The sequence below is a fragment of the Neofelis nebulosa genome, chromosome 2, assembly GCF_028018385.1.
Source record: "Neofelis nebulosa isolate mNeoNeb1 chromosome 2, mNeoNeb1.pri, whole genome shotgun sequence".
NCBI classification, from domain to species: Eukaryota; Metazoa; Chordata; class Mammalia; order Carnivora; family Felidae; genus Neofelis; species Neofelis nebulosa.
This window is the reverse complement of record NC_080783.1, coordinates 216,154,785-216,179,538: the sequence shown is the minus strand read 5'-3', so window position 1 is coordinate 216,179,538 and position 24,754 is coordinate 216,154,785. Positions and strand designations below refer to the sequence as shown.

General features: G+C 53.6%; 1 protein-coding gene across 2 annotated transcripts; it reads right to left on the bottom strand.

Annotated features, from left to right (window-relative positions):
• Positions 1-4,375: 4,375 nt before the first annotated feature.
• Positions 4,376-19,715, bottom strand: ENO1 (enolase 1). Of its 2 annotated transcripts, none has more exons than XM_058719214.1 (12): positions 19,561-19,715; positions 16,999-17,092; positions 14,086-14,181; positions 12,970-13,028; positions 10,437-10,506; positions 9,718-9,851; positions 9,071-9,293; positions 7,758-7,955; positions 6,763-6,964; positions 6,191-6,299; positions 5,958-6,016; positions 4,376-4,810 (listed from the first exon to the last, which is right to left on the bottom strand). In XM_058719214.1, the coding sequence occupies exons 2-12, from the start codon at positions 17,081-17,083 to the stop codon at positions 4,741-4,743; spliced, it is 1,305 nt and encodes a 434-aa protein (XP_058575197.1). In that variant the 5' UTR covers positions 17,084-17,092; positions 19,561-19,715; the 3' UTR covers positions 4,376-4,740. The 2 variants fall into 2 exon arrangements, with proteins under 2 accessions (XP_058575197.1, XP_058575196.1); XM_058719213.1 differs by lacking the exon at positions 12,970-13,028 and adding an exon at positions 12,593-12,651.
• Positions 19,716-24,754: the final 5,039 nt, after the last annotated feature.

Below are 24,754 nucleotides of genomic sequence, written 5' to 3'. Positions count from 1 at the left end.
GGCTCGAACTCACGACCCTGAGATCAAGAGGCGCACGTCTTTCCTACCGAGCCATCCAGGAGTCCCCGTAAAATGGGATATTATTCACCCATAAAAAAGAAGAATGAAGTGTCGGTGTGTCTAGACCTTGAAAACGTTACACTAAGTGCAGTAAGCCAGGCCAAAAAAGCTAAAAATTGTAAGAGTCCCCTTACATGAAATACCTCAAACAGGAAAATCCAGAGAGAAAGTATAATAAATGTTCTGGAAAAGTTCTGGACACAGATAATGGTGATGGTTACAAGTGAGCTGGCTATACTTAACACTGCTAAATTGTACACGTGAAAAGGGTTAAAATGGGAAATTCTGTTACGTATATTTTGTCACAACAACAACAACAAAAAAGACCGGGGCACAATTCTTGCACAGTAACTCTTCCGGGATATCATCGGGGGTCCCGGAGAGGACTCAGAGTCTGGGGAACGTGCCCCCCTCAAAAAGGCGAGTGTCATCAGTTAGTCTCGGAAGTGGCGGCCGCGTGACAGTGATATTGGAGGCTTTTAATTGCTCCTGAATTAATGTGCTTACTTCCCACCCCTGGGGCGCCTGTGTTTAATTACCATCTTAGGTCACGTATGCAGATGAATCTGCTGTCATCCCTGCTGTCCCAGTGGACAGCAGTCCTCACACTTGGCAGGGGGACGGGCAGGAGGAAGGGGGGAGGCCGCTGGCCAGGCTGGCCTGCCGTTAGAGCCGACGGGTGGAATCGGAAGAGGGTGGTGCAGGGTCACCCCATTTCTGGGTCTGGATGAGCTGGGGCGTTCAAGGTCTGTGTCAGTGCGGAAAAGCCCGGGAGGCCCTGAACTCCCAGAGCCCTTGGGGATCGAGGGTTTCCGAAAAGGAAGAAACTGGGAAGCCATCAGCCTGCAGAAGGGCCCGTGGAGCAGGGTCGCACGTTTGAAAGCCGAGGGGAGCTGAGCAGGTGTGTAAGTTGGGGAAGCAGAAGTGATCGGCCAGCCGCTGCCTGCACACGGGCCGGGGTGGCCGACCTCTCAACCTGTTAGAACCAGAAAATGGATTTTTTACAACAAATCTCCTTTTCGGGGGCGCCTGGGTGGCTCAGCCGGTTAAGCGTCTGACTCTTGGTTTCTGCTCAGGTCGTGGGATCAAGCCCTGCATCCTGCTCTTTGCTGTGCCTGCTTGGGATTCTCTCTCTCTCCCTCCTCCTCTCTCTTTGACTCTCCCCCTCTCTCTCAGCGCCCCCCCCCCCCGCCCCCGTCGCTCCCTCTCTCGTGCTCACGCTCACTCTCTCTCAAAATAAATAAACTTTAAAAAAATGCTTAAGAAAATCTCCTTTGTAGATTTTGACAGCTAATTAGAATGAAAAGAAAAAACCACTAGGTTGCCTGAGCCCAAGGGGTGGGGGTGGAGATTGGGAAGGGGCTGGAGGAAGTCTTGGGGGTGCTGGAAATGTTCTGTGTTGTGACCGTGGCACAGATGTGGCCTGTCCCTGAATGCGAATTATACCTGGGTCAGGCCGCTGAACCTCAGACCGGCTCAGTGGTGCCCGTCCTCGTCCCCGGGGGGCTGGCAGCGCCCGCTGCAAACCCTCCCCTTCCGGTCCCTCCTGGCCACGACGCCTTGTACGCTCTGAGGCCCTCCCTCCCTTCCCTGTGCCCCCCACCTCTTCTGAGGTGAGGAGCTCTGTGCCTGTTTAACTGCGGGGCCTGGCTTGGCGTGAGCAATAACCCGGCAGGCAGCACCACGGCATTATTAGCCCCATTTTACAGATGGGGACGTGCGGCACAACTGCTCAGTAGAAAGTCCAGAATCCAAAGCTGTCCAGCTCCACCTGCGCTCTCGGCTACTGCACTCTGCCTCTGCGTTGGCCACTGCGAGGGCCGACAGACCGAGCGAGCGAGCAGGGGGAGGGGCAGAGAGACAGGGATAGAGAGAATCCCAAGCAGGCTCTGTACTATCAGCGTGGAGCCCAACGCGGGGCTCAAACTCACAAACCACGAGATCATGGCCTGAGCCAAAGCTGGGTGCTTAACCGACGGAGCCACCCGGGCGCCCCTCAGATTTTCTACTTCATGTTTGTTTATTTTGAGATAGAGAGCGCATGCGCGTGCACAAGTGGGGAAGGGGCAGGGAGCGAGGGGGACAGAGGATTTTAAGTGGTCTCTGCCCTGAGAGCAGTGAGCCCGATGCAGGGCTCGAACTCACGAACCGTGAGATCATGACCTGAGCCGGAGTCGGACGCCGAACCGACTGAGCCACCCGGGCGCCCCAAACTGCTTCAAATTTTCCGATGATTTTTGTTCTGGCGTCAGAGTGGCAGGAGGCCGGGAGATAACCACAGACGAGAAATGTTTTGTGGAAAAGCATTTGTAATACGAAGTTAAAAAGGGAAAAGTCATAAAGCAAGTCCAGAGGCTGCTAGCAGAATGCTGACAAAGGTGTTTACTAAAAAGCACTTGTGGTTCCTGGAACACTTGTGATCCAGAGACATTTCACATTATAGGCCAGCAGAAGGCCCAAGACTGGCTTTCTAGAAACGGAGAATTAATGTCACCTGACCTGCTCGACTGGGCTCCTCGGAAAAGGTCCTTTGGGGTGTGATTCTTCCCGGTCCACGCTGGGCCACGGAAGGCCCCAGCGCCACGCCGGCAACCTTCTATATAGGCGGTGCGCCTCTGAAAGGGGTCCTACCTCCACCTGCCCTGTGACCGGAGTGATAAATGCCTTTATCTGCTGTTGCTTTAAACCGGTGTCAGTGAATGAGGGCACTAAACCAAATTTGGCTGCTTTAAGGTTGGGCATCGAATCCTAGTAAGGCTGCCGAGCCTGGTTGAAGGAAGGCTTCCTTTCCCTCCAGAATCAATTCCAGAAGCCAGTCACTGACATCCGGACGGGGTGGTTTCGGCCACGGGAGTTATACCACACGAGGTGGAAATAGGACTTGGTTACGGATATTTGGAGATTGGAGAGTGGACAACGGGCGGATTCCTGTTATTCTATCAAATACGAATCTAAGTATCACCACCGTGAGGCTATCCGGCAGACGCAATTAGCCACTGGTCACCGGACCTTAAGTAAATAATCGCGGAAGACCTGGGTGTGCAGGGAACCAGGATTTCCTGACTCAATCAGTTGGGTCCTAAGGGCAGGGCCTGAAGTTCCCCCAAGGGAGAAATTCCACCTGTGAATCAAGGTTTCACCTGTGCCCGGGCTCGGCCCTGACGGGCTGCCCCATGGACTTCGGACTTGCCCAGCCGTGCCCCACAGTCTCAGAAGCCAATTCCTTGTGATAAATCTCTCCATGTGCCTTTTCCCACTGATTCTGCCTCTGGAGTTAAATCCAAACTACTAAACAATAAATAAAAATGCCCACGAGGAGGCGTCCTAGTCCTCAGGCTGGGGATTAAAACACAATTCGAGGGGCACCCGGTGGCTCAGGTGGTTGAGTCGGACTTCAGCTCAGGTCAAGATCTCATGGTTCCTGAGTTCGAGCCCCGCGTCAGGCCCTCTGCTGTCAGTGCAGAGCCTGCTTTGGATCCTCTGTCCCCCCAACCCCTTCCTCTGCTCCTCCTCTGCTCTGTCTCAAAAATAAACATTAAAACAAAACAGAACAAAACCCACAATTCGAGACTTGACCAAATAAGGGGAAAAAAGTAAAATTGCTAATAAAACACGAGATGCTTCCAAGGGGCAGAGAGTAACCACAATACTTCATCTCTCAGTTCTAAGTAAATGTACCTCCTCACGCTCGGGTGTTCGTGAACACAGTATAGGTGCTTTCTGCAGAGCCGATCAGTACACAGTGCTGTGGGCATCACTACGTGTAGCTTTCAAGCAGCGGAAATATTAGGAAGAACGAGGAATGGCATTAAATTGTGTTCATCTAAACGGGATTCCAAGGCCTTCCAAACGCCCTCCCGCCTCCCCAGAGCTGCCGTTCAACCATCCTTTTACCTTCTTCCCCCAGGAACCCAGAAACCACCGTCCAGCTTGCCCAGGATGGTTGGCTGTGCTCTATCCAGGAGGCCTTCCGGTCTGGACAATTACAGGCTCACGTGATCTAGAAGCCACCACCCTGAGGTCACCTGTAATAGTTCTGTTTGTATTTTCTCCCAAACAAGAAGTCATGTTCTGCTCCCAAGAAGGACCCTACTTCTGTTCAAGGATACAACATGCCCCCCCCCTTCCCCTTTTGCCTCAAATGCCCTGCCCAAAGACTTATGAAATGTCCTCAACTCCTGTCCCTTTGTCAGGACACAAAGCATCCCAACTCTTACAGGCCTGTACCCCAGTGTAACATGAACATGAACACTCAAGACATGACGAATGGACAGACTCAGAATGTTTTACACACACACACACACACACACACACATTTCTATGGGTCACTGAGGCCTTTTTATTCTGCAAACAAAACCACTGGGGATCTCGCCTGTGGACACCTTGTGATTACAACGTAGACAGACTCAGCTGCAGACACCTGGTGGGAAGCGAGGTGAGAAAACACTGATCTGGGCCAATCACATGATTACAGAGCTAGGATTTCCAGCAGGGTTCCAGATGGTCAAGCCTGGCTTCTGCAGCGGTTCTAAGGAAGCAGTGAGAACATCACAGGAAGGGAGAGGGCATGTGACCAGCAGAGGCTCTGGCCGGGGGCCTCGAGGTGCCCGGGGGACGCCAGGAGCAGAGATCTAATGAGCCGACTCAGGACCGCAGAGCTCGGGGTGCGTCGCCCGGAGCTTACTTGGCGAGGGGGTTTCTGAAGCTTCTGCCGGCAAACTTGGCCTTGCTACCCAGTTCCTCTTCAATTCTGGGGAAGCAGAGGACAGAGAGGAGGGGGTGTGAGAAAGAGAAGCGAAATCTCCACCCCCAAGGCCTACGTTTCCCCACCCGGGGACCAGGCCCCGGCACTCGCCCAGGCTCCTCAATGCGGTCCTCGGAGCCAGCAGGAAGACAGGAGCATCGGGCCCTCCCCGTTCACCCGGCTCCCCCAGCAAGCGGGCCACCTGCTGCCCCTCAGCCTTCCCTGCCTTCTCTGCCCCCAGAGTTTCCCAAAGGCAGACTAGCAGATAGGTCAACACCGCTACTTCTCAGAATATAACAAAAACGCTCTTTAACGAAAGGACAACCCAGTCTCTTCGAATAAATGGCATGGGGACAAAAGGAGGGAAGGCCCTGAATGAAGCGGTTGCATCCTGGTGTCGCACCAGGGGAGACGGGCCCCAGGAATGCTGGGCACGACTCTCATGGCACGACTGAACCCTGGGCACTCTCACAGCACGATGGTTACATCACAAAGCAAACATAACTGTTATCTCTGAGACATGTGCTAAGGTATTCATAGGTGAAATCACATGGCTGGAATGCGCTGAAAATTCTCCAGCCAAAAAGGCGAAAGGCAGGCGGACGGGAAGAAGCGTGCACGAGTACCAGCAGCTGCCGTATCTACGTGGCGGGGAAGGGCGCGTGCTCCGCCAGTCACGTTTTGTTTAAGGAAAGGGTAACGTGGGCAGAACTACGAAAGAGAGGTTTCTTTTCCTGCGAGACTAACAAAAGGGACAAAAAAGGAGGCAAGTCTCCACGTTAAGGAGGTTTCCATGGACACGTTATGATAAAAAGGGACCAGATATCCAGAAGCACTGAACAGTGGAAACCTTCCCTTCGCCCTGAATTTCCTTCTTCACTGAGCCCCGGTTTCCCGTCCACAAAACACGGGTGCTGAACGACATATCCGCTGGGGATCTCTCTTAGCTCTAACGGCTTTGTGACTGTCTGAAGGGGGAGCCTGTTCCCTCCTCCACCAGAAGGTGGCAGCACGGGACCGGCTCCAGCCTTGGGGCCAAGGGGCAAGGTTCTCCGCCCAAGTCACCCACGACCTGACACGGGCCCCCCCGCCCCGCATGTGCACACGCCCCGCAGAGCCAAGAGCTCCCAGTGCCCCCGGGCTTCCTCTTTACCTGAGGATCTGGTTGTACTTGGCCAGGCGCTCAGAACGGCAAGGTGCACCTGTCTTGATCTAGAAAGGGAAAGGAAAGGTCACGTGTGCTTGCCGTGCACTCTCAATCTTCGTGGGCGTTCTGGGCGGGATTTCTGACCCTAGGAACCAGGGGATGAAGGGGCATCCGGGACCCCGTCCGCCTCCCCGCCTCCTGCTTGTGCTCGGGCAGCTGAGGTCAGAGAGGCTCTTTACCTGCCCGGTGCAAAGTCCCACCACCAGGTCAGCGATGAAGGTATCCTCGGTCTCCCCGGAGCGATGCGACACCATGACGCCCCACCCGTTGGACTGGGCCAGCTTGCACCTGAAGTCAGGAAACAACCCACATGGTTGCGACGGCGGGACTCCACTTCCAGGGCACGGCAGCCCCTCCTGAAGCCAGGGGCTCGCCGCCCCTGGTAGGAGGCCGCGGGAGGGGTCGGGGCCAGGAGCCGCCGCCAAGCTCTCAACTCCTGGGGATGACGAGAACCCCCGCCTTTCTCTCCAGTCAGAGTCCTGAGGACCTTCTCAGCCCTCTAGGTCACGTTTACAAAATGGGGTCTAGCCTCCTTGGGCGGACAGACTTGTTCTCCTGGCCGCACCTGTGACTGATATTCTCCATGTAAAACGAAGTCACGAGCCTGGAGCCACGAGGGGGTCAGGCCCGGGCCACGGCGGCCCGACACCCGAGCCCCCTGGTGCCACGGCTCGTCCAGAAGCCACCCGGGAGCTCTGGCTGAGACTCTGTGCCTCGCTCCCTGACAGCTGACCCCCCCGGGGACACTCACGCCTGCAGGGACTCGGTCACGGAGCCGATCTGGTTCACTTTGAGCAGGAGGCAGTTGCACGACCTCTCGTTCACGGCCTTGGAAATCCGCTTCGGGTTGGTCACGGTGAGATCATCCCCCACCACCTGGATGCCGGCGCTGGCAGTGAACTTCTGCCAAGCTTCCCAGTCATCCTGGTCGAAGGGATCTTCGATGGACACCACTGGGGAAACGAGAGCCAGGTTTTGCCGGGGAGACCCCAGTGCTGAAGGGCAACCGGGCCTCCTTCCCCTCCCGGCTCGCTGCTTGCCTGGCCTCACCCCTCTCCCGTGCGGGACAGGACCGGCTCCCCGACCCAGCCCTGGAGACACTCTGCCTACCCACCGACTCCTGTGACAGGCAAGTCAGCTGTAGTCCTGGGACCCCAGAGCTGCTAAGTGGGACACTTCCCTGCCCAGGGTGGCTTGAGCTTAGTGCCATTGAGCATACAGCGGTGGGCTCAGGAAGCCAAGGGCTGGGCTGGTCTTGGCTCCACCCTGGGCACGTTTTTTAGCTTTGAGTTCATGCACGACTTCCTGGTCTGATTCGCACTCCAACATTTGCCGACCGCCCTTGGGCACATTACTGACCCGCTCTGTGCCTCAGTTTCCCTCCCGCGTGAACCGGCATTAACGGCGCCCGGAGGAGCGCCGGCTCGCAGTGGGCGGAAAACACTGCAGGCTGGGTTTTCAAGGCTCGCTCCCACCTGTGCAAGGGAGCCAGGACCGCATCTGCTCAGGTGGCTGTGGTGACAGGGGCAGAAGCCCCGACACTTTGCAAACAACCTAGCACACGTCAGTGCCTGGCTGGCATCCTGGACCCACCTCCCGACTCGCCTGCTGCACCGGCACCTCCGTGAGGCCCTCCCCCAGGGAGGTGGGGGCGCAGGTGCCCCACGCACTTTCCCGGGAGCACCGCCACCAGCCGGCAGAGCGCTGTAGGCAGTGGCCGGAGAAGGGGCCGCCCCGAGCACTCACCTGGGTAGTCCCTGATGAAGGACTTGTACAGGTTGGCCAGCTCGTCGGGTGTGATGTACCTGCTGGGGTCATCGGGAGACTTGAAGTCCAGGTCATACTTCCCCGACCTGAAGAACTCAGAAGCGGCCACGTCCATGCCGATGACGACCTTGTCGGTGTAGCCGGCTTTCCCGATGGCGTTCTTCAGCAGCTCCAGAGCTGGGAAGAGAGGGTGGCGACAAGATCGGAAACCAGGCAGGTGGAGCGAAAACTTCCCTGTGACCCCTGCCAAATGGGCACCCTAACAGGAAGACCACGAGATGCTCTGGCCCCAGCCCTCCGTTGCAGTGATTCCAGTTAACTTTTTTCTGCTTTGGAGCAAGAAACCGTCGGGTCAGGGCCCCGGCAGACAACTGAGTGAGAAATTCCGTCTCCACTCTACGAGGCGTTCTCACGGACAGATGCTCCCAAATTTAGCACCCAGGAACAGCTGTGCTGGCCAAGACGCAGTTACGGCGCCCGGCTGAGATCCGCCGTCCCAAGGAACGGGTTCTCAACAGTGCCGAAAGGCTGGGATCCAAGAGGGAGCCCAGTGGACCAAGGGCCCGGGACGGCGAGGGTGACCCCAGCCCAGGCTCTGCTCTGCCTCACGTGGCAGTGCTGCCTGGACGGAAGCGGACAGAGACATTCGGCACCTGTTCCACACCACGCATCTCCAAACTACCACGTTAAACCGTGAGAGGATCATTTTTTACAGGTCCGAATGGCTGAACATTAGCATTTCGCATAACTGACCCAAAGGGCAGGACGGCCACTCTTTTCTTTCGCTAGCTGCCGCTGAAGGCGACAAAACGTGGCTGAAGCCTCCTTCCCTCCTAAAACCAAAAGCTCAGTCTTGTCCCGAGACTCTCTGCGCCCTACTCAACGCTTACATTTCACTCTGTGCCTAAGGACTCAAGGCCAAACGACGCCACGTGAGGCTCCCGTGGTGGAACGAGCCGAGGCGGCCGCTGGTCCCGGCGTGGGGCAGACAGCAGCCCGAACACGGAGCGGACTTCAAACCTCTGCCATCGCGACGTGGTGCGAGGATGGCAGGAGTAAGCTGTACAGTGAGCCCGTGCCCCGCAGCCGAGCCTGCTTCAGACTAACCGGGCTGCTCAGAAGCCAAATTAGCAAGGAGGTTCCTCGTTACTTTACAAAATAAAGGCCCGGCTCCCACCCCCTTCCCGGAACTCCGCTCGCTCGCAGGTGCATGAAAGGTGGAAAGAGCGACGGCCCCGAGCGGCAGGTGCGGGCAGGTGCTGTGCGCCCGGGGACCCCTCCGGGGCCCGTACCTTCTTTGTTCTCCAGGATGTTAGGGGCAAAGCCGCCTTCGTCCCCCACGTTGGTGGCGTCTTTTCCGTATTTCTCCTTGATGACGTTCTTCAGGTTGTGGTAAACCTCCGCACCGATGCGCATAGCTTCCCTGAAGTTGGCGGCACCAACGGGGAGGATCATGAACTCTTGCATGGCCAGCTTGTTGCCGGCGTGAGAACCGCCGTTGATGACGTTGAAAGCCTGGGGAGAGACAGGCAGATGCGGCATCCGGCCCAGACAATCCCAGCAAGCAGCCCCCTCGCGGCCAGGACACGCTCACCAGGTCTCCCCTGACGCCTCAGGAACCGCCACCAGGCGCACCTGCTGTCCCGGACTGGCCGCTACCTCAGCGAACACCCCCGACCCAACAAGGCCAGTGGGATTTTCATCCCGTCGGCAAGGAAGGACGTGGAGCACGGGGGGGGGGGGGGGGGGGGGGGGTGGAGTCCCCAGCTCAGGGTCACTCTTAGCAAAGGGCAGGTGTTCGCAGTGGAGACCTCCAGAGCTGGCCTGTACCCACGGAGCTGGGACAATCACATGTGGATGAGATCGAGCGGTGGGAGGCCTCAGGTCCCCACCGGCAAGTACTCCCAGCTCCTCACTTGGGAAGTTCAAAGCCACTCACCGGAACCGGCAGGATGACTTCAGCATTGCCAGCCAGGTCGGCAATGTGGCGGTACAGAGGCACCCCCTTCTCAACGGCTCCCGCCTTGCAGACTGCCAGGGACACTCCCAGGATGGCGTTTGCACCAAATTTAGCTGGAACAGAAGAGTTCAATGAAGCAGTTTCTTACCCGTAACCCTTAACCCTTCTCCTGCCAGCCTTCTGGCCCGCACTCCGACACGGGAGTGCACCCGGCCTGGATCCAGAACCATTTTTACTGCACCTACTTCCGGCATCCGACCCAGGAACATGACGGCACGCCGTGAGGATTCATCTGCTTTCTCCCCAGAAGAGAAAGCCCTTTCTCTGGTCTATGGAACTCTGGCAAATTCCACAAACTGCCTCAATCACTACAAAGCAGAAGCCTCTTTGAAGTAACCCCACGCACAAGCTGTCACCTGATATTTCTCCTAATATCTACAAACGTGTCTGGTTTTTTTGGTAGGCCTCATGCCCAGTGCAGAGCCTAACGTAGGGCTTGAACTCACGACCCTGAGATTAAGCATCCGATGCTTAACTAAGCCACCCAGACACCCCCAGAACAGGTTTTATTATGGTGAGCTGATGGGCCCCGCAGAGCCCGCAGATGATCACGCTGCACAGTCCTCGGTCACACATGGTGACCCTCAGAGGGTCGGAAGGTCTTTGGGAGGCCGGCCGACTCCACCCCCGTCACTCACATTTATTTTCTGTCCCGTCCATCTCGATCATCAGTTTGTCAATCTTCTCCTGCTCCACAACGCTCAGTTTCTGTGGGGAGAAGGGAGGGTCAGCCGCTTGGGGGAGCGTGGTCACTCCCCTCCCCGGAACCCAGACAACTTTGGAACTGTGCCAATCCTGAACCAGTTCTATGCTATGCATTTGTATGGGAGGCAAAAAAGGGGGGGGGGCAGGAAACGAGAACCTGGGAGTCACAAGACCGCCTTTTGCTTGGTTTCGCATTCTCAGACGTTTCTCCAAGCACTAGGGAGCCAACGATCAACTGCCCGAGATGCGGACCTGGCGTCACAGAGGTTGGTCTACCTGGGGAGTCCGAAATTACATCCCGTGTAAGGCAGAGAGCTGCCTGGACCGTGCTAAGTAGTGCAATTTTGGGGGGCAATAAATAACAGAACTCTGTTCAGGCCAACGAGCTGTGGTCCTCGAAGGTTAAGTGACAGGACCACCCCTCTTGGGTACCCTCAGTGACGGCACACTTCACGTTCTCGAGGGAGATAGGACTTTTGCAAGTAGGTAGTCCAATCATTCTGCAAAATGCTTGATGACTGATCAAAATGAGTGTTTCCAGTATAAAGTAGTAAAACTGGTGTCTTTTTTTTTTTTTAATGTTTATTATTGAGAGAAAAACAGAACATGAGCAGGGGAGGGGCGGAGAGAGAGGGAGACACAGAATCCGAAGCAGGCTCCGGGCTCTGAGCGGTCAGCAGAGCCCGACGCGGGGCTCGAACTCACGGACCGGGAGACCATGACCTGAGCCAAAGTCGGATGCCCAACAAACTGAACCACCCAGGTGCCCCAAAACTGGTGTCTTAAAGGGACACCTGGCTGACTCAGCCAACAGAGCGTGCAACTCTGGATCTCGAGGTTGTGGGTGCGAACCCCACACTGGGTATAGAGATTACTTCAAACAAAAAAGCAAAAAACAAAACAAAAAAACAACAACAACAACAACAACAACAAAACCCCACAACACTGGTGTCCTAAAAGCTGGCTTAAGACAATTTACTAAAAGTTAGCATTACTTTAAAAACTTCATAATTAATAAAAATCTCTGATTTTATTTATAAAGTGCTTTGTATAGAAATTAAAATACGAAAGGAAAACCACGTATTACTGCATCATGCCACGTCAATAACTTGGTATCTTTTGCTGTTTTCACAAAGCACGTTTGGCCAAAGTCAGCCGTCAGCCACGCAAGACGGCTCCAGGTAGACCCCCGCCAGGAAGAGTGTGAAGACGGCTTCCTTTCCCCAGAGGGAAGAGAGATGCCCAGGAAAGCCCTTCTCACTGCGTTAGTCACACCAGGTAAGGGCACCCGGGCACAAAGAACGAAGGGGTGCGTGGAGGTGCCCGGGAGGCCGGGTCGGAGCACGTGAGCTGGCAGAGCAGCCACGAGAAACCGTCTGGGGACCCATGAACAAGGCCCGCGAAGGCCAGGCCGAGGTAAGCCAGCCGGGGACAAACAACAGAGGAGCCTGTGCGCCCCTGGGGAACAGGAGGAGTTCAAGGAGGGGAGGCACGGGCGGGCCGGCCGCTGCAGTTGGCTCCAGGCCTGAGAAGGCTTCCCTAGCCAAGGGCTTTTAAATCCTTCTTGCCCTGGCCAGTGCCACGGGAGTTGGGGCGGGGTGGGGCGGGGCTGAGGCAGGAGTGGGTTGGGCTGGTGGGTCCCCTCCTTACTTCACCCTACTTTTATGACACTCAGAGGTTCCAAGTCAAATTTTATTCAACCAGAGCTCTGTTGTTTAAACAAAAAAGCCAGTAAAAATAAAGTAAATAATTCCACGGTTCGTGAAAAATAGTCGGTCACCGTGGATACTCTGCTCAACACCCAAGAGCCGCTCTTAAAATCTGGATCTTAACTTCCCAAAGGTCAAGATAGTTGGAGGGAAAAATCACGAGACGGTCTCCCGTCGCCCTGATCCAATTCCATGCGCTGTTAGGTGTGGACGCAGGCAGGGGGTGGATTAGTAAAGGTGAGGTCATTCTCATGCAGGACAGGGAATCCAACGGGCTCCTTTAGCTCTCAGAATAAGCTCTTCCATAACCAGGAAAGCCCACTGGCCTGGGAGACGCTCTGATGGCATTAATACATTAGTTATCAGGAGGCAGGTCCTACCTTGCTAATCAGGGCAGGTGCAATAGTTTTATTGATGTGCTCAACAGCCTTTGAGACACCTAGAAGGAACAATCAAATCAAATTACCGGCATTAATGAAAAACAGGCGTGAGCAGCACTGAGCGAACCACCAAGGATATTAACCCAGATATTCAGAAGCCCGCCCAGAGACCTTAAACGGGACCGCTTTCAAATCCCCATTTCTGTCCCCCCAAGATTGGGGTATTTTCTGGCCCAGTCTGAGTGCTCTTACCTAGGACCCCCAAGGATTAGAGCCACACACAGAGCAACCATCTCAGAATGTCTGAAGGGAAGTTAGTTGGCAAGACCATGCACTGGGAACCAGCCGCAGACACTAAAGGATGCCCCGTGTATTACCTGTGTGCACAAGGCTGGTGCCAGGAACTCATTAATATACTTAACGGGTCTGGAGACACCTGACCAGTAGAGATTGACAGAGAAGGAAAAAAGACAGACTCAGAAGAGAACAGGCTGTGAAGGACAGGGAATGAGAGAAAAGAGAGGAGACAGGAAGGCAGGAAGAGTCCTCGGGACCACGGGTTCACCCTCATTACAGTCGAGGTGCTGCAAGGCCTGCTTGGGACCAGCATCCGCCTGAGCCGGGAGCAGTGGGAACCCGTGGGAGATAATCCCCGGAGCGCCGGCTGCGGACTTCCCTAGCTCACTTCATCACCACCCCTCCCCTGCAGTCTTTTCAGACCTTCTCCCGAATCGCCCTTCTCTGAAAATTTAATGCCACAGATATGCTATACTCCCATTTATATACTGTGGCCCTTTGGAGGACCATAAAACAAAGTAATATTGTAGGATTTTTTTTTTTCTTTTTTTAATTTGTTTGCCTCCCCCAAGAACCAGTTCCTACCCCTGGGGCGATACTGCCCTGTTGAGAACGCATGGTCTAGGCCCCAGCTGCTGTTCTGTGATTTGGCCACACAGATTCTGTCTATGGTAAGGCAAACTTTGCAAGACAGTAACAGGTCGATCTGCGCACAGCCCAGCAGAGGCTGGCTTTGCCAGGTCCGTGAATCCCCCAACAGAAAGATCAAGCTGCCAGGACTGGTCTGTAGGTGAGCCATTAGCCGGGCCTTCCACACACTCTACTGAGACTAGCCCCTTGGAGAGGGTTGATGGTCTGGAAGGCCCGCGGAGCCCTCCTGGGAACACGGCAAGGCTCTTGCGCTACAGTTCCCTAAGCAGGAATTTTCCAGATTGGGCCAAGTGCAGTACAAATGAGCATAAGACTCTTGCCCCTGAGCTCACAGGTTTAGGAAGGCTGGAATCAACATGCCAACCCTCCCAGCTCCCCCAGGCACAGAGTACACGCTCACCATCAACACCATGGGCCACATCAGGTGTGCCATCGTCAAATACAAGGCACGTGGAGAGTGGGGAGGCTGTGACAGGCCGGGAGCAGGGGCTGGAGGCGTGGACGAGGCACGCAGCCACGCTCCAGAGGCAGGCAGGGGTTCTTACCTTTGCCCATGTAGCGTGTCTTGTCATTGTCCCGGAGCTCGAGGGCCTCGTAGATACCAGTTGAGGCACCACTGGGCACAGCGGCTCTGAAGAGACCTGGACGTTGAGGGAGGAAGAAATCGTGACTGAGAGACACAGTCCCAGCCCTTGCGGAGTCCCACCCATTCACAGATGGCAGCCACCGGGAAACACGTCCTTCCACCACCTGGGGGACTCAGATGGTCGGTCACTCCTGCCCTTCACGTGGGAACCATTCTCCAACGCGGATCCTATGGCAAAGCTGGTGAATCTCTCTAGTTTCAAGAAAAAGTTTTCAAGCAGAGCTTCTCAGATGTTCCTGTGCGCAAACGATCACCTGGCAACTTTGTTAAGATGCAGGTTCCGAAACGGGAGGTCTAAGACTCTGTGCCTGTATCTCTAACAAGCTCCCCGTTCGTGTCCTGCAGCTGGTCTGTGACCACCCCCCGGGGGCACCGCCCCACAGAAATTCGATGCAAGCCACTTATGAGGTTTAAGATCTTCTAGTAGCTACACTGAAGTCGGAAAGTAAAACCAAGGGGCGCCTGGGTGGCTTAGTTGGTTAAGCATCTGATTCGGCTGGGGTCATGATCTCACGGTTTGTGAGTTCGAGCCCCGCGTTGGGCTGATAGTGTGACACCTTCTTGAGTTTCATCTCTCTCTCTCTCCCCCCCCCCACCTCTAAAAAGAAACAAATAAACTTGTAAAACCAAGAGAAATTAATATATTCTTTAATCCACTATATCGAAAGGATGATCATTTCCACGCGTAACCAATAAAAACATGCGGAGATATAAAAAATAAGGACAGTACAGGTACGAGCCTGGGAACACTGGAACGCGATCAAGCACCACGCTATGCCATCCTGGGGACACGGGACCCAGCCGTCTGGCTAGACCTACACTACGGAGCATAAACGTAGCTGATCTTGGAAAAGGACGCTGTTAAGAAAGACACTGCAGGGATCAGGGGAGCAGGAAGTGAAGGCGGCCTCTAGAAACTACTTGAAACCGTAAGGGATTTCCCCACCTGAGATATGAGAAGGCAAAGGAACAAAGAAAAAAAAAAATCAAGCAGGCATTTTAAATAAACGGTCCGTTAGTCTGCCTGCGTCACTGCAGTGACGGCGTGTGCAGGACACGTGGTCTCTTGACACGGGCCCTGGCTTTCTAAGTCCCCACCAGGCACTGGACGAGGTGAAGGAGCCACGAAAACAAGCAAGTGACCCTGATGTAACTATGGGCTCTGGGCGACGATGGGCCAATGCAGGTTCCAATGTTAACAAATGTCCCACTCCGGTGGGGGACGCTGTGCACGTGTGGGGACAGGGGGCCTGTGCTGTCTGTACCTTTTGCTGGATTTTGCTGTGAACCTAAAACTGCTCTTAAAAGTAAATAAAAAAAAAAAAAAAGTGATGAAAGGCTCTTCACAAATCCACTATTTCCCGTCTTTGAAAAGCATCAACAGACACACAAGAGAAAACTTTCCGTTCGTTTAAATTTCAAAAAAATATTTGGTCATTTTTAAGTGTTTCAAAGAGAATGCTCCCCCCCTCCCCCCAACAATCTTCTAGTATCTTGAATCCTGTTTTCAGTGTTGGTTAAAGTCCGTTAACTTCCAAATGGAAAGTTCCACGCTGTGAGCAAGCCAGCCTTGCCAGCCGCGAGGAAATTCCCAGCACTCTCCTCGAACCCTGGGGTATTTGGCATGAAGCACGTGCTGTGAAGAAACCCTGTGCCGACAGCACCCGCCACAGCAAGGAACCGCGGGCAGGGCAGGAAGGGAAGGGCCGGGGTTTCTACAGACCATGACTCAGCTCTGAGCGGCAGGTCTGTGTGCTCAGCGCCGCTGGGTGATTCTGCCTGAGGCTCCTTTTCCGACCCCACCCAAGGTCCATTTGGAAACAGCTCAGACATTGCTGGACGGAACACACCAAATTTCCTTAAAGTTAAAAACCGCCAAAAGCTTTTAAGAGTCTCCATTTAAGGGGCGCCTGGGTGGCTCAGTCGGCTGACTGTCTGACTCTTGATTTTGGCTCGGGGCATGATCTCAGTTTTGTGAGATCGAGACCCGCGTCAGGCTCCACGCTGAGTGTGGAGCCTGCTTGGGATTCTCTCTCCCTTTCTCCCCACTTGCGGGTGCTCTGAAAAGAAACATAAAAAAAGAAGCCTCCATTTTTCCCACGTGGGCAAATCCCTCCAGGGAGGACTTACAGCTAGGCAGAAAACACGAGCCTATGGAATGGCCCAACACCCAAATGTTAAGAGCTGTCCCCAGCCCTTGGTCTAAGAGTGATTTCTGGAAACAAAGAGAAGGCTTCACATACACTTGCACTCCTCTGATCTTTCCTTTTCAGTGGAGAAAGCTCCGTCCTTGGCACTTTCCTCTATGAAACCACTATGGTTGTGTTAGGCTTACTTATTCTCTGGGCCCCAGAAACAAAACATATACTTTCACATATCTTTGCCCACATTTATATATATATATATATATATACACACACACACACATATATATATAATACATACGTATATATGTATATAAAATACATATGTATATTATATATATATATATGTTATGCTGGTGACAGCAAACTAAGAAGCAAACGAGCGATGGGCCCTTTTAAGGACGAGGAATGGCCTTTCTTCTCCTCACTGACCTAGGAACCAGCCTGCTTTCTGTTTTAAATACCAAGAAGCAGCAGGACAAGGACCCCATGTCCGGCAACCCTTCCCCCCTCCTCCCAGTCAGGAACCACAACCTAGCAGCACATGGGGATCAGACGGAAGGCTTTCACGACCCACCTTTTCTTACCTAAGGCTCTGTCGCTTAATTAAAAAAAGGAGGGGAGGGGGGAGTTTGGTAGCAGAACTGCGGAAAGGAAGGCCCACGTACCTTTGGAGGTATAGAGGTCCACCTCAACGGTGGGATTCCCACGAGAGTCGAAGATCTCTCTGGCATGCACCTTGAGGATAGACATGGTGACTTTCTGTGGGGAAACACAGTTCATATTTTCCATAAACCATAATGCAGTTTTGGGTCATTCATTTGCAGAATCACTTCTGAGGGTTCCTGGACTAGAACGGAAGAATTGGTACCGGACAGATATTGAATGCAAGGCTGACAAGAGTCGGGAAGCCTGCTGGACCCAGCTCTGCAGGGCCTCAAAAACCCCAGCAGCCCAGGGCTTGTCCTCTAAGCAAAGAAAGCCAGAAAATGTGCGCCAGGGAGAACCCAAAACCACCGGAAAGATTCATGTGCCGCTGGCATGCGGAACAGCAGAGGAGGAGGCGGTCTGAAACGGGTTATTGTCAACAGTTCCCAACGAGGGCTGGCGTGGGAATGGAAGGACCAAGTAAGGACCAAGGGGACGTGAAGGTCGTGAGCAAACCCACCCAGGGCAAAAAACAAACAAAAAAACCAACAACCCTCATGTGATCCGAGGAGGAAAACCTGATTTGTAGTGGACCAGTGACTAGCTAGGGACATAAGCAGTAAGATGTTCAACTGCTGGATATTGGATGCTCAGAAATTTTGAGGCCAGGAGTGTCCTTGGTCTGTGCACAATCTTTGCCATTGCCCGTTTCATGCTTCATTGTACTTGGATCTTTACCAAGACCGGACGCACAGTGACATCTAATTAGTATTTCTTTCAACAGGCATTTTACCCATTCAAAAAAACTCACTTAGGAAATGTCCTAAGTTGAAAGAATAAAGATTCTATTTTTGCTTTTTTTTTTAAAAACAATTTTTTAATTTTCTGAAGTAGGCTCCATGCCCATTGTAGGGCCTGAGCTCATCACCCTGAGATTGAGTCACATGCTGTGAGCCAGCCAGCCATCCCCCCCCCCCCCCCAACACAGATTCTATCTTTGAATGCTAAGATACTCCATGGGAAGAGGCCTTCTTTGAAAGCACAAACAAACAAAAGATCTGCCACAAACAGCAAATAGCAGATCCTCAAAGAAAGCCCTCTCTCACCTTCCCCTCCAGGGGCTCCCAAGGAAGAAATAAACTTCTAGGACTGAAAGAGGCCTAGTGGAATTGGGCGAGTGTTCAGAGCCATTATCTAGCTGGGCTCCTCTCCAGTATCTTGCCTGGAATGTTCCGAAGCAGCAAATGGCATCTTTCTTTTTTATGTTTCAAAATTAGACACTGAAGTCACTCCTGTGGCTTCGCTGTCTAGGTTAACAATGGAGTTTTATTCATTAGCCAACAAAAAAAGGCATATAGTTTTTATTATCTTACAAAAAGGCAAATTCGTTTACACGTAGTTTTTAGCTTCATGCTTTTGGTTAAGTCCGAGTTTTGGCAAATTATACCTGTGTATGAGTGCCACCACCAGACAAGAGAGTCCCCTCAGGCACTTTGCTGTCAATCTCCCCCCACCCGAGGCTACCAGCCTCACTTTATAGGTTTTAGATGCGCTTTTATTTTTTAAATGTGTATTTATTTTGGGAGAGAGTGGAGGAGGGGCAGAGAGAGGGAGAGACAGATGCACTTTTAAACACATCTTTATTACACTATGTCCTCAGGCAGTTGTAAGATCTCATTTTTTGTTTCATGTTAGAGACATTAAGACAAAGTATTCAACTTATTTCAGGGTGTGAAAATAAAATTAAATTTAAATTGGATAGGAAACTATTCCTGCAGTCATTAACGTTCAATAAGCAGAGGCAGCAAGGAGGGCTAGTCTCCACAGCTCATCGGCCTGGACCCCGGTCCAGGGGCAGCACGTGTGGACCGGGCGGTCAAGGGCCGACGTGTGTCCTCGGCTGCGAGTCACCGACGGGCCACACCACCCAGAGGGAAGCCCACATTGTAGGGGGAAAACGAACAGGAAGTTTTCGTAAAAAGACATCCTTTCTATGTCAGATCGGGGGCCGACTGCGAGTGGCCAGGCCGGGCAGCGGGAGCAGCTCCGGCCTGACCTGGGCGAGGTCGCCTGGAGGGCTTTCCCCTTTATGCAACGGTTCTGCCGCCGCCTCCTTAAGAATAAGGACTTTCTGAAGTTCCATTCATTAGTCGCTGCTCCTTCCGTCCCCCAGCCGCCCGACTGCAGGCCGAGGGCCCCCAGCCGGGAGCAGGGGCTGCTGGTGGGGGGAGGGGATCGCGGCTTCCTGGGCATCTCTCCCGTCCCTGCCCCTTCCTCCATTTTAGGAAAGGCCTGGCGCTAATGAGCACCGGAGTTAGGCCCGTGTCTTCCCCAAAGCCCTGCACCCTCCGTGCCTGCGGCGTCCTACTCCCGAGCTCCCGCAGGTTAAGAGGCCCCCTGAGTCCATAATCGCTGGCTAATCAGATCCTGCCCCCGCCCCGGGCAAAGCCCGGCGCCGCGCCCCTGGTCCCGGAGGCCGGCTCGCACGTGCCGACCCGCCCCTTCCACGTCCCCGCCGGACTCAAGGGCAGGGCCCCCCCAGGTCTGGGCGCCGGCTCGGCAGCCCTTCCCCGAGCCCCTACCTGACCGCCGGATAGCGCTGCCCGGGAAAGAAGCAGAGGGTGCCGCAGACACCGAGCGCGAGGATAAGCCGCAAGGTCTCAGCGCGCCCAGTGCTCTAAGCGGGTCTCCGCGCCGCCTGCCCCGACTTCCTGCCCAGCTCCTCGAGGCCCCGCCCACTTCCCGCCCCCCGGCCCGCCCCCGCCACGGCGCCTCGTCATTGGCCTGGCGTGCCGTCATTCGGGCCCGCACCTCCCTGGAGGGGGCGGGACTGCAGCGGCCGCTGCGGCCCGGAGGGGGAAGCGACTCCTCAGGACGGGGAGCAGAGTGGGGCCGGGGGGACCCCGACTTCCCCATGGCTGTGTAGGGGTGCGGGCCAGCCCCCGTCCCGACGCCCTCCACTCCCGCCCCGCGCTGGGACCTCTGGCCGAGCGGGGTCTGCGGTGCCGGGGCCCCGGGGAGGGGCGGGGTGGGGCGGCCGGCATGAGGGTTCGGGGTTCCGTCACGTACTCCGAGTCCCGCACGCACGCAGCGTCGCTCCGGCGCCGCACGTCCGGCCCACGACCTTGGCGACGACCTGCGCTGCCCTCCCCCCCGCCCCTTCCCGGCCTGCCCCGCTCCGCAGCGGGGTGCAGGAGACCGGGTCCGCCTGGAGACGTTGGTGGCCTCGACCCTGCTCCCAGGCCGGGTTTGCTGCGCGGCCTCGGGGCCCGGTGTTGGGGGCCACGTGCGCCGGCCCGCGCTTGCGTGCTGCGCGCCTGGCCGCCCGCCCGCCGCGGTGACCCGGTCGTTTTGTTCTTGTGCGTCGGTCAGACAAAGGGTATCAGGCGACGGGGCCGAAAGGAAGTTAACTTCCCCCCCAGTTGGAGCTGATGCCTTTTGAGCACTTCCTACGTGCCAGGCACTCCTCCACGTGCGTCCCCTGTGGTCCTTCGGCCTTTAGCTCTTAATGTTGCATCCGCAGAGGAGACTTCGTGTTCCTCCCTTTCTCCCCCGATACCTGTGAACCATAGGTTTTATGATTTGGGACTGGAATTTCACACAGACCCGGGGGAGTTCTCAAAGCTCAAAGCAGGCGGTATTCCACGGTAGTCTGGCAAATGAAAAACAGGAAAGTGTGGGTGCAGCGATTTCACCTTTCTGATCAAGAAAGAACTGCTACCCATTTAGAATCAGCCCCGTAGCACATTCCCCTCGTCCAAGAAAGAGCTAAGGCAATTATTTCATTTTCTGTTATCGTTAAGTTTGTATTTGTCAGCCGCCTTCTTGGTCTGTAAATCTGAGAGCTAAAATGTCACGTATCTCTGTTTTCTGCATTGCCTTGCAGGTAGAGACTCAAATGTGTGTTCGAATTTAATATTTCTTTTGGCCAGTTGCAAAACCCTCTTTTCTTCCTTCACTCCTAACATTTTTATCCCCTGAGCTACTGGCTTAGGTTTCCAAGGCACTGGTGCACAGTATTGTGTTTCCCATTGGCTAAGCAAGAATTTTAGGATTAAAGTCAGCTTAAAAAAACAAGGAAATTGCAAAATGTTTCCTAAAGAATTATGTGAATTCTGCAAGCAGAGTTTGTGATTTCACCAATACACTGGATGTTTCAGACTGCTTAAAACCTAGATCCGGGCCCCATGACTCAGCAGCTAAATCAACAGCCAACAACTCCTCAGCATTTATAACTACGGAAATCAGACTCATAGAGCTCATATTCAGAGCAATTCTAAGGCGTGGCCCTGAAAGGGCTCCAAAACAATCTCTCTTATTTTACATTAACATGGTTAGAGCGATAAAGATAGAAAGACAAGGCTCTCTGGCCAGACCCAATGAATCTAGCAGGAAATCAAATGCAGAACCTGATCTCAGCTGCTGTTGCAAGATTTTTAGAGGCCACAGCATAGCGTTCTGAGCCAGCACCTCGACCTCAAATTGCAGCTCAAATGTTAATGATTGGTAGAGATGCCCTCACATCTTTCCCCAGATCCACAGGCTGCCAAATGCCCTCCCGGTCTCCACAGCTCCTGAGGCTTTGTTAGCAGGCGGGGCTCACGTTTGCCTCCGGTCCAGTGCAGGAGCATTTACTTTGTTACGGGCATTTAGTTATTACTGATCACTGACCGAATGCTTGTTGAGCAATTTCTGCGGCGCCATATCAAAAGCACTCAACCTTCCTGGTGGGCAGGGAGGGGATAAGAGCATCCAAGGCTGTATCAGAAGACCACCCTGAAGCACTTCAGGTAGCTCCTGAAAGACATTTGCTGAGTGACACTAGGATTGGGGGGAGGTGAATCTTGCAGCAGTCTACGACCCACCTGGGTTACTGATTCCATCTGTGGCACGTACGTGCACCTCTAGTTGAAAACTGCTGGCCGGCTGCAAAAGTGACCTGCCTTTTTCAGAAGGCGGGTCTGTAGCCAGATAGAAATTCAAAGTTGGATAAGGGGTCTGAGGGTGGTAAGCGATCGGAGGAGAACAGAGGACCGGCAGGGGTCCTGAGTGATTGGCCTCTCCTCGTAGCAGACTATGAGGGTTTCATGTTTATTACTAAGTGGTTCACATATATCAAAGAATACATACAGTGTATCTGGTGTAAAGAATAATAAAAGAAAAGAATAACTAACGTTTGGGTACCCATCGCCAGCTTAAGCAATGGGACATCAGCGATGCCATTAATGTCCCTGTGTATTCTTCTCTGGCCCCGGACGGGGCAGCATCTAATCCAGGATCCACCATTCTTGTGCTTATTATTCCCTTGCTTCTCTTTACAGTTGTTTAATATTTTTTGAACTTGACATAGATATCACCATACATTGTAGCCGTTTGCTACAATTTTGGGGGGCTCAGCTTGACGTCTGTAAGCTCCATCATAGACGGCTCATTTTTCAGGGATGTAGTATTCCATTGTGTGAATAACAACACACTTTTTGTTTTTAATCAATGGGTATTTGGGTGGTTTCCTAGTTCTTTTTTTAGTTGTTAGCACCAACAACGCTGGGATGAACCTTGTTGCAAATGTCTCCTAAGGGCAGGTGCAAGTTTCTCCAAGACGCATGCATACCTTCGACATACAACCAGACGTGGCTCGCGAATGTGATCATCCTCAACTGTTTTCCAAAGTACCTGTACCTCCAGACCCTTCCACCAGCAACGTATATGAGTGCTGACCCAGTTTGAGATGGAAATTCCACTCTTCCCTTGCAATTTTTTTTTCTAGACATTTGATTGATTCTCAACTCACCACCCTTTCAAGTCCTTCGCTGAAAGAAATCCACATGTCCTCATCGTAAATCGCAGTCAACCCTCTACTTTCGTGGTAGCTTTGAGGGCATGTCTTAGGGCTTTCTGCTGTCAACAGCCCTCTCCTTTGCCTTCTTCAGGGGTGACTTCGCAAAATCAGCAGGAGGAAGTAGGGATCGGGCAAGACACGGATTTAGGAAGACGGAGCACACTATGGTTTTTAAACAAAGTCACTGCTAGGAGGGTATTTAGGGGTGCCCAGATGAGAGGAGGAAGGAGGAGATAGACTCAACTGAAAATATACACAGGAGGGGCACCTGGGTGGCCCAGTCGGTTGAGCATCCAACTTTAAAAAAAATTTTTTTTAACGTTTATTTATTTTTGAGACAGAGAGAGACAGAGCATGAACAGGGGAGGGTCAGAGAGAGAGGGAGACACAGAATCTGAAACAGGCTCCAGGCTCTGAGCTGTCAGCACAGAGCCTGACGTGGGGCTCGAACTCCCGGACCGCGAGATCATGACCTGAGCCGAAGTCAGATGCTGAACCGACTGGGCCACCCAGGCGCCCCGAGCATCCAACTCTTGATGTCAGCTCAGGTCATGGTCTCACGGAGATCCAGCCCCGAATCAGGCTCTGCACTCACAGTTCGGAGCCAGCTTGGGATTCTCTCTGTCTGCCCCTCTCTCCCTCTCTCTCAGCATAAACAAACATTAAAAAAACCAACAACAACCACCGAGGGAAATTGGGGAAGCAAGGAGCAGGCACCTTTGAGCAGAGTTCCCCTTGGAGGAGCCCATGAAGGAGAGCACGTGGGGACTTAAGGGGCTCCAGACGGGCAAGAGGAAATCAGCCTAAAGGACAGAGGGAAGGGTCTCTAACTTGGAGCCTTAATTCCTTTGTCTTTGAAATGATGCGATAATCCTAACCTCAGGAGGCAGCCTTGAGCTGTAAGAGCCCCAGGTAGCGCTTTCTCATCAGCATGGGAATCATCTCTCAAAGCTGGAACGAAGGCCTGGGAGCTGCCCAGATCTCCAACAGCAGCAGGGGCAGGTCTCTAGGGGGCTTTTTTTTTTTTTTTTTTTTTTTTAAATCCCTATCTGTTCCCACTTTCTTTTCCTCAGAGTTCTTAAGGTTGTCACTTAAATGGAGGCCCAGGCAACTGCAACTCTAGAGGCCGAGAAACCCAGTTGGTGTGGCCAACACGGAGGGATCATGCCTGTCAGCTAGGCGGGTGGCATTTCTAGGGGCAAAGGAGTGCAGAACCCTCAGACGGCCCACTCCAAAATGCCCATCACTGCCAAGGAAGGAGAGGTCAGAGGACGCACGCAGTGTGTGAGCTCCGGATGGAAAAGCAGGGGCTGAGTTCTTCAGAAGAGGGTGGCCCCTTGTGATTCACTGAGAGTAGGCTTTCCGTGGGGCTTCACAAGGACCTCAAGATAACGAGAAACTTCTCCCTCCACCTATCATAGATGGATGTTACTGAGGCCTCATTACCTGCCAGATACGGCCCACTTACCTGTCAACAAGACCAAGAATGGGTTCCGTGCGATCATCTCCACTTCTCAAAGCACAGAGAGGCTGGTTGACTCACCCAAGGCCGCAGCTAGTGAACGGAGGCACCGGGGGACCGACAGCTCTCGCCCCCAACCAGTTAGCATCCTGCTCCTCCAAGATGAAGTTCACCTTGTCCTTCCTTGGATTTTAACGGGCTGCCACAACACTAAGCTTAGTCCCAGGAGCTTCCCCTTAACTAGTGTCTCTACCCATGACTTGTAACCCCTGCACAGAATTAAATTAATTAAATTAATTTAAATTCTGAATGTAATTTTTAATCTGCAGCAGCTTCCGGTTGAGGCACGAGACTCACGAAGTCTTCATTATCTGTTGGATATTGTAATTCTCTCCAGAAGGGGTTTGGAGCTGGAAGGAGAAAGCAGCTTGCAGAATCCGAGTGGCCGTTACATTGTATTGCAGTTTGAGTTCCA

Coding starts and splice junctions, on each gene's coding strand:
- ENO1 (XM_058719214.1), bottom strand. CDS start 17,083: ATGTCTATCCTCAAGGTGCATGCCAGAGAGATCTTCGACTCTCGTGGG. Junction 9,294..9,717: donor AAGTCATCCTGCCGGTTCCG/GTGAGTGGCTTT, acceptor GTCTCTCCCCAG/GCTTTCAACGTCATCAACGG. Junction 6,965..7,757: donor CTTCATCAGGGACTACCCAG/GTGAGTGCTCGG, acceptor TCGTTTCCCCAG/TGGTGTCCATCGAAGATCCC.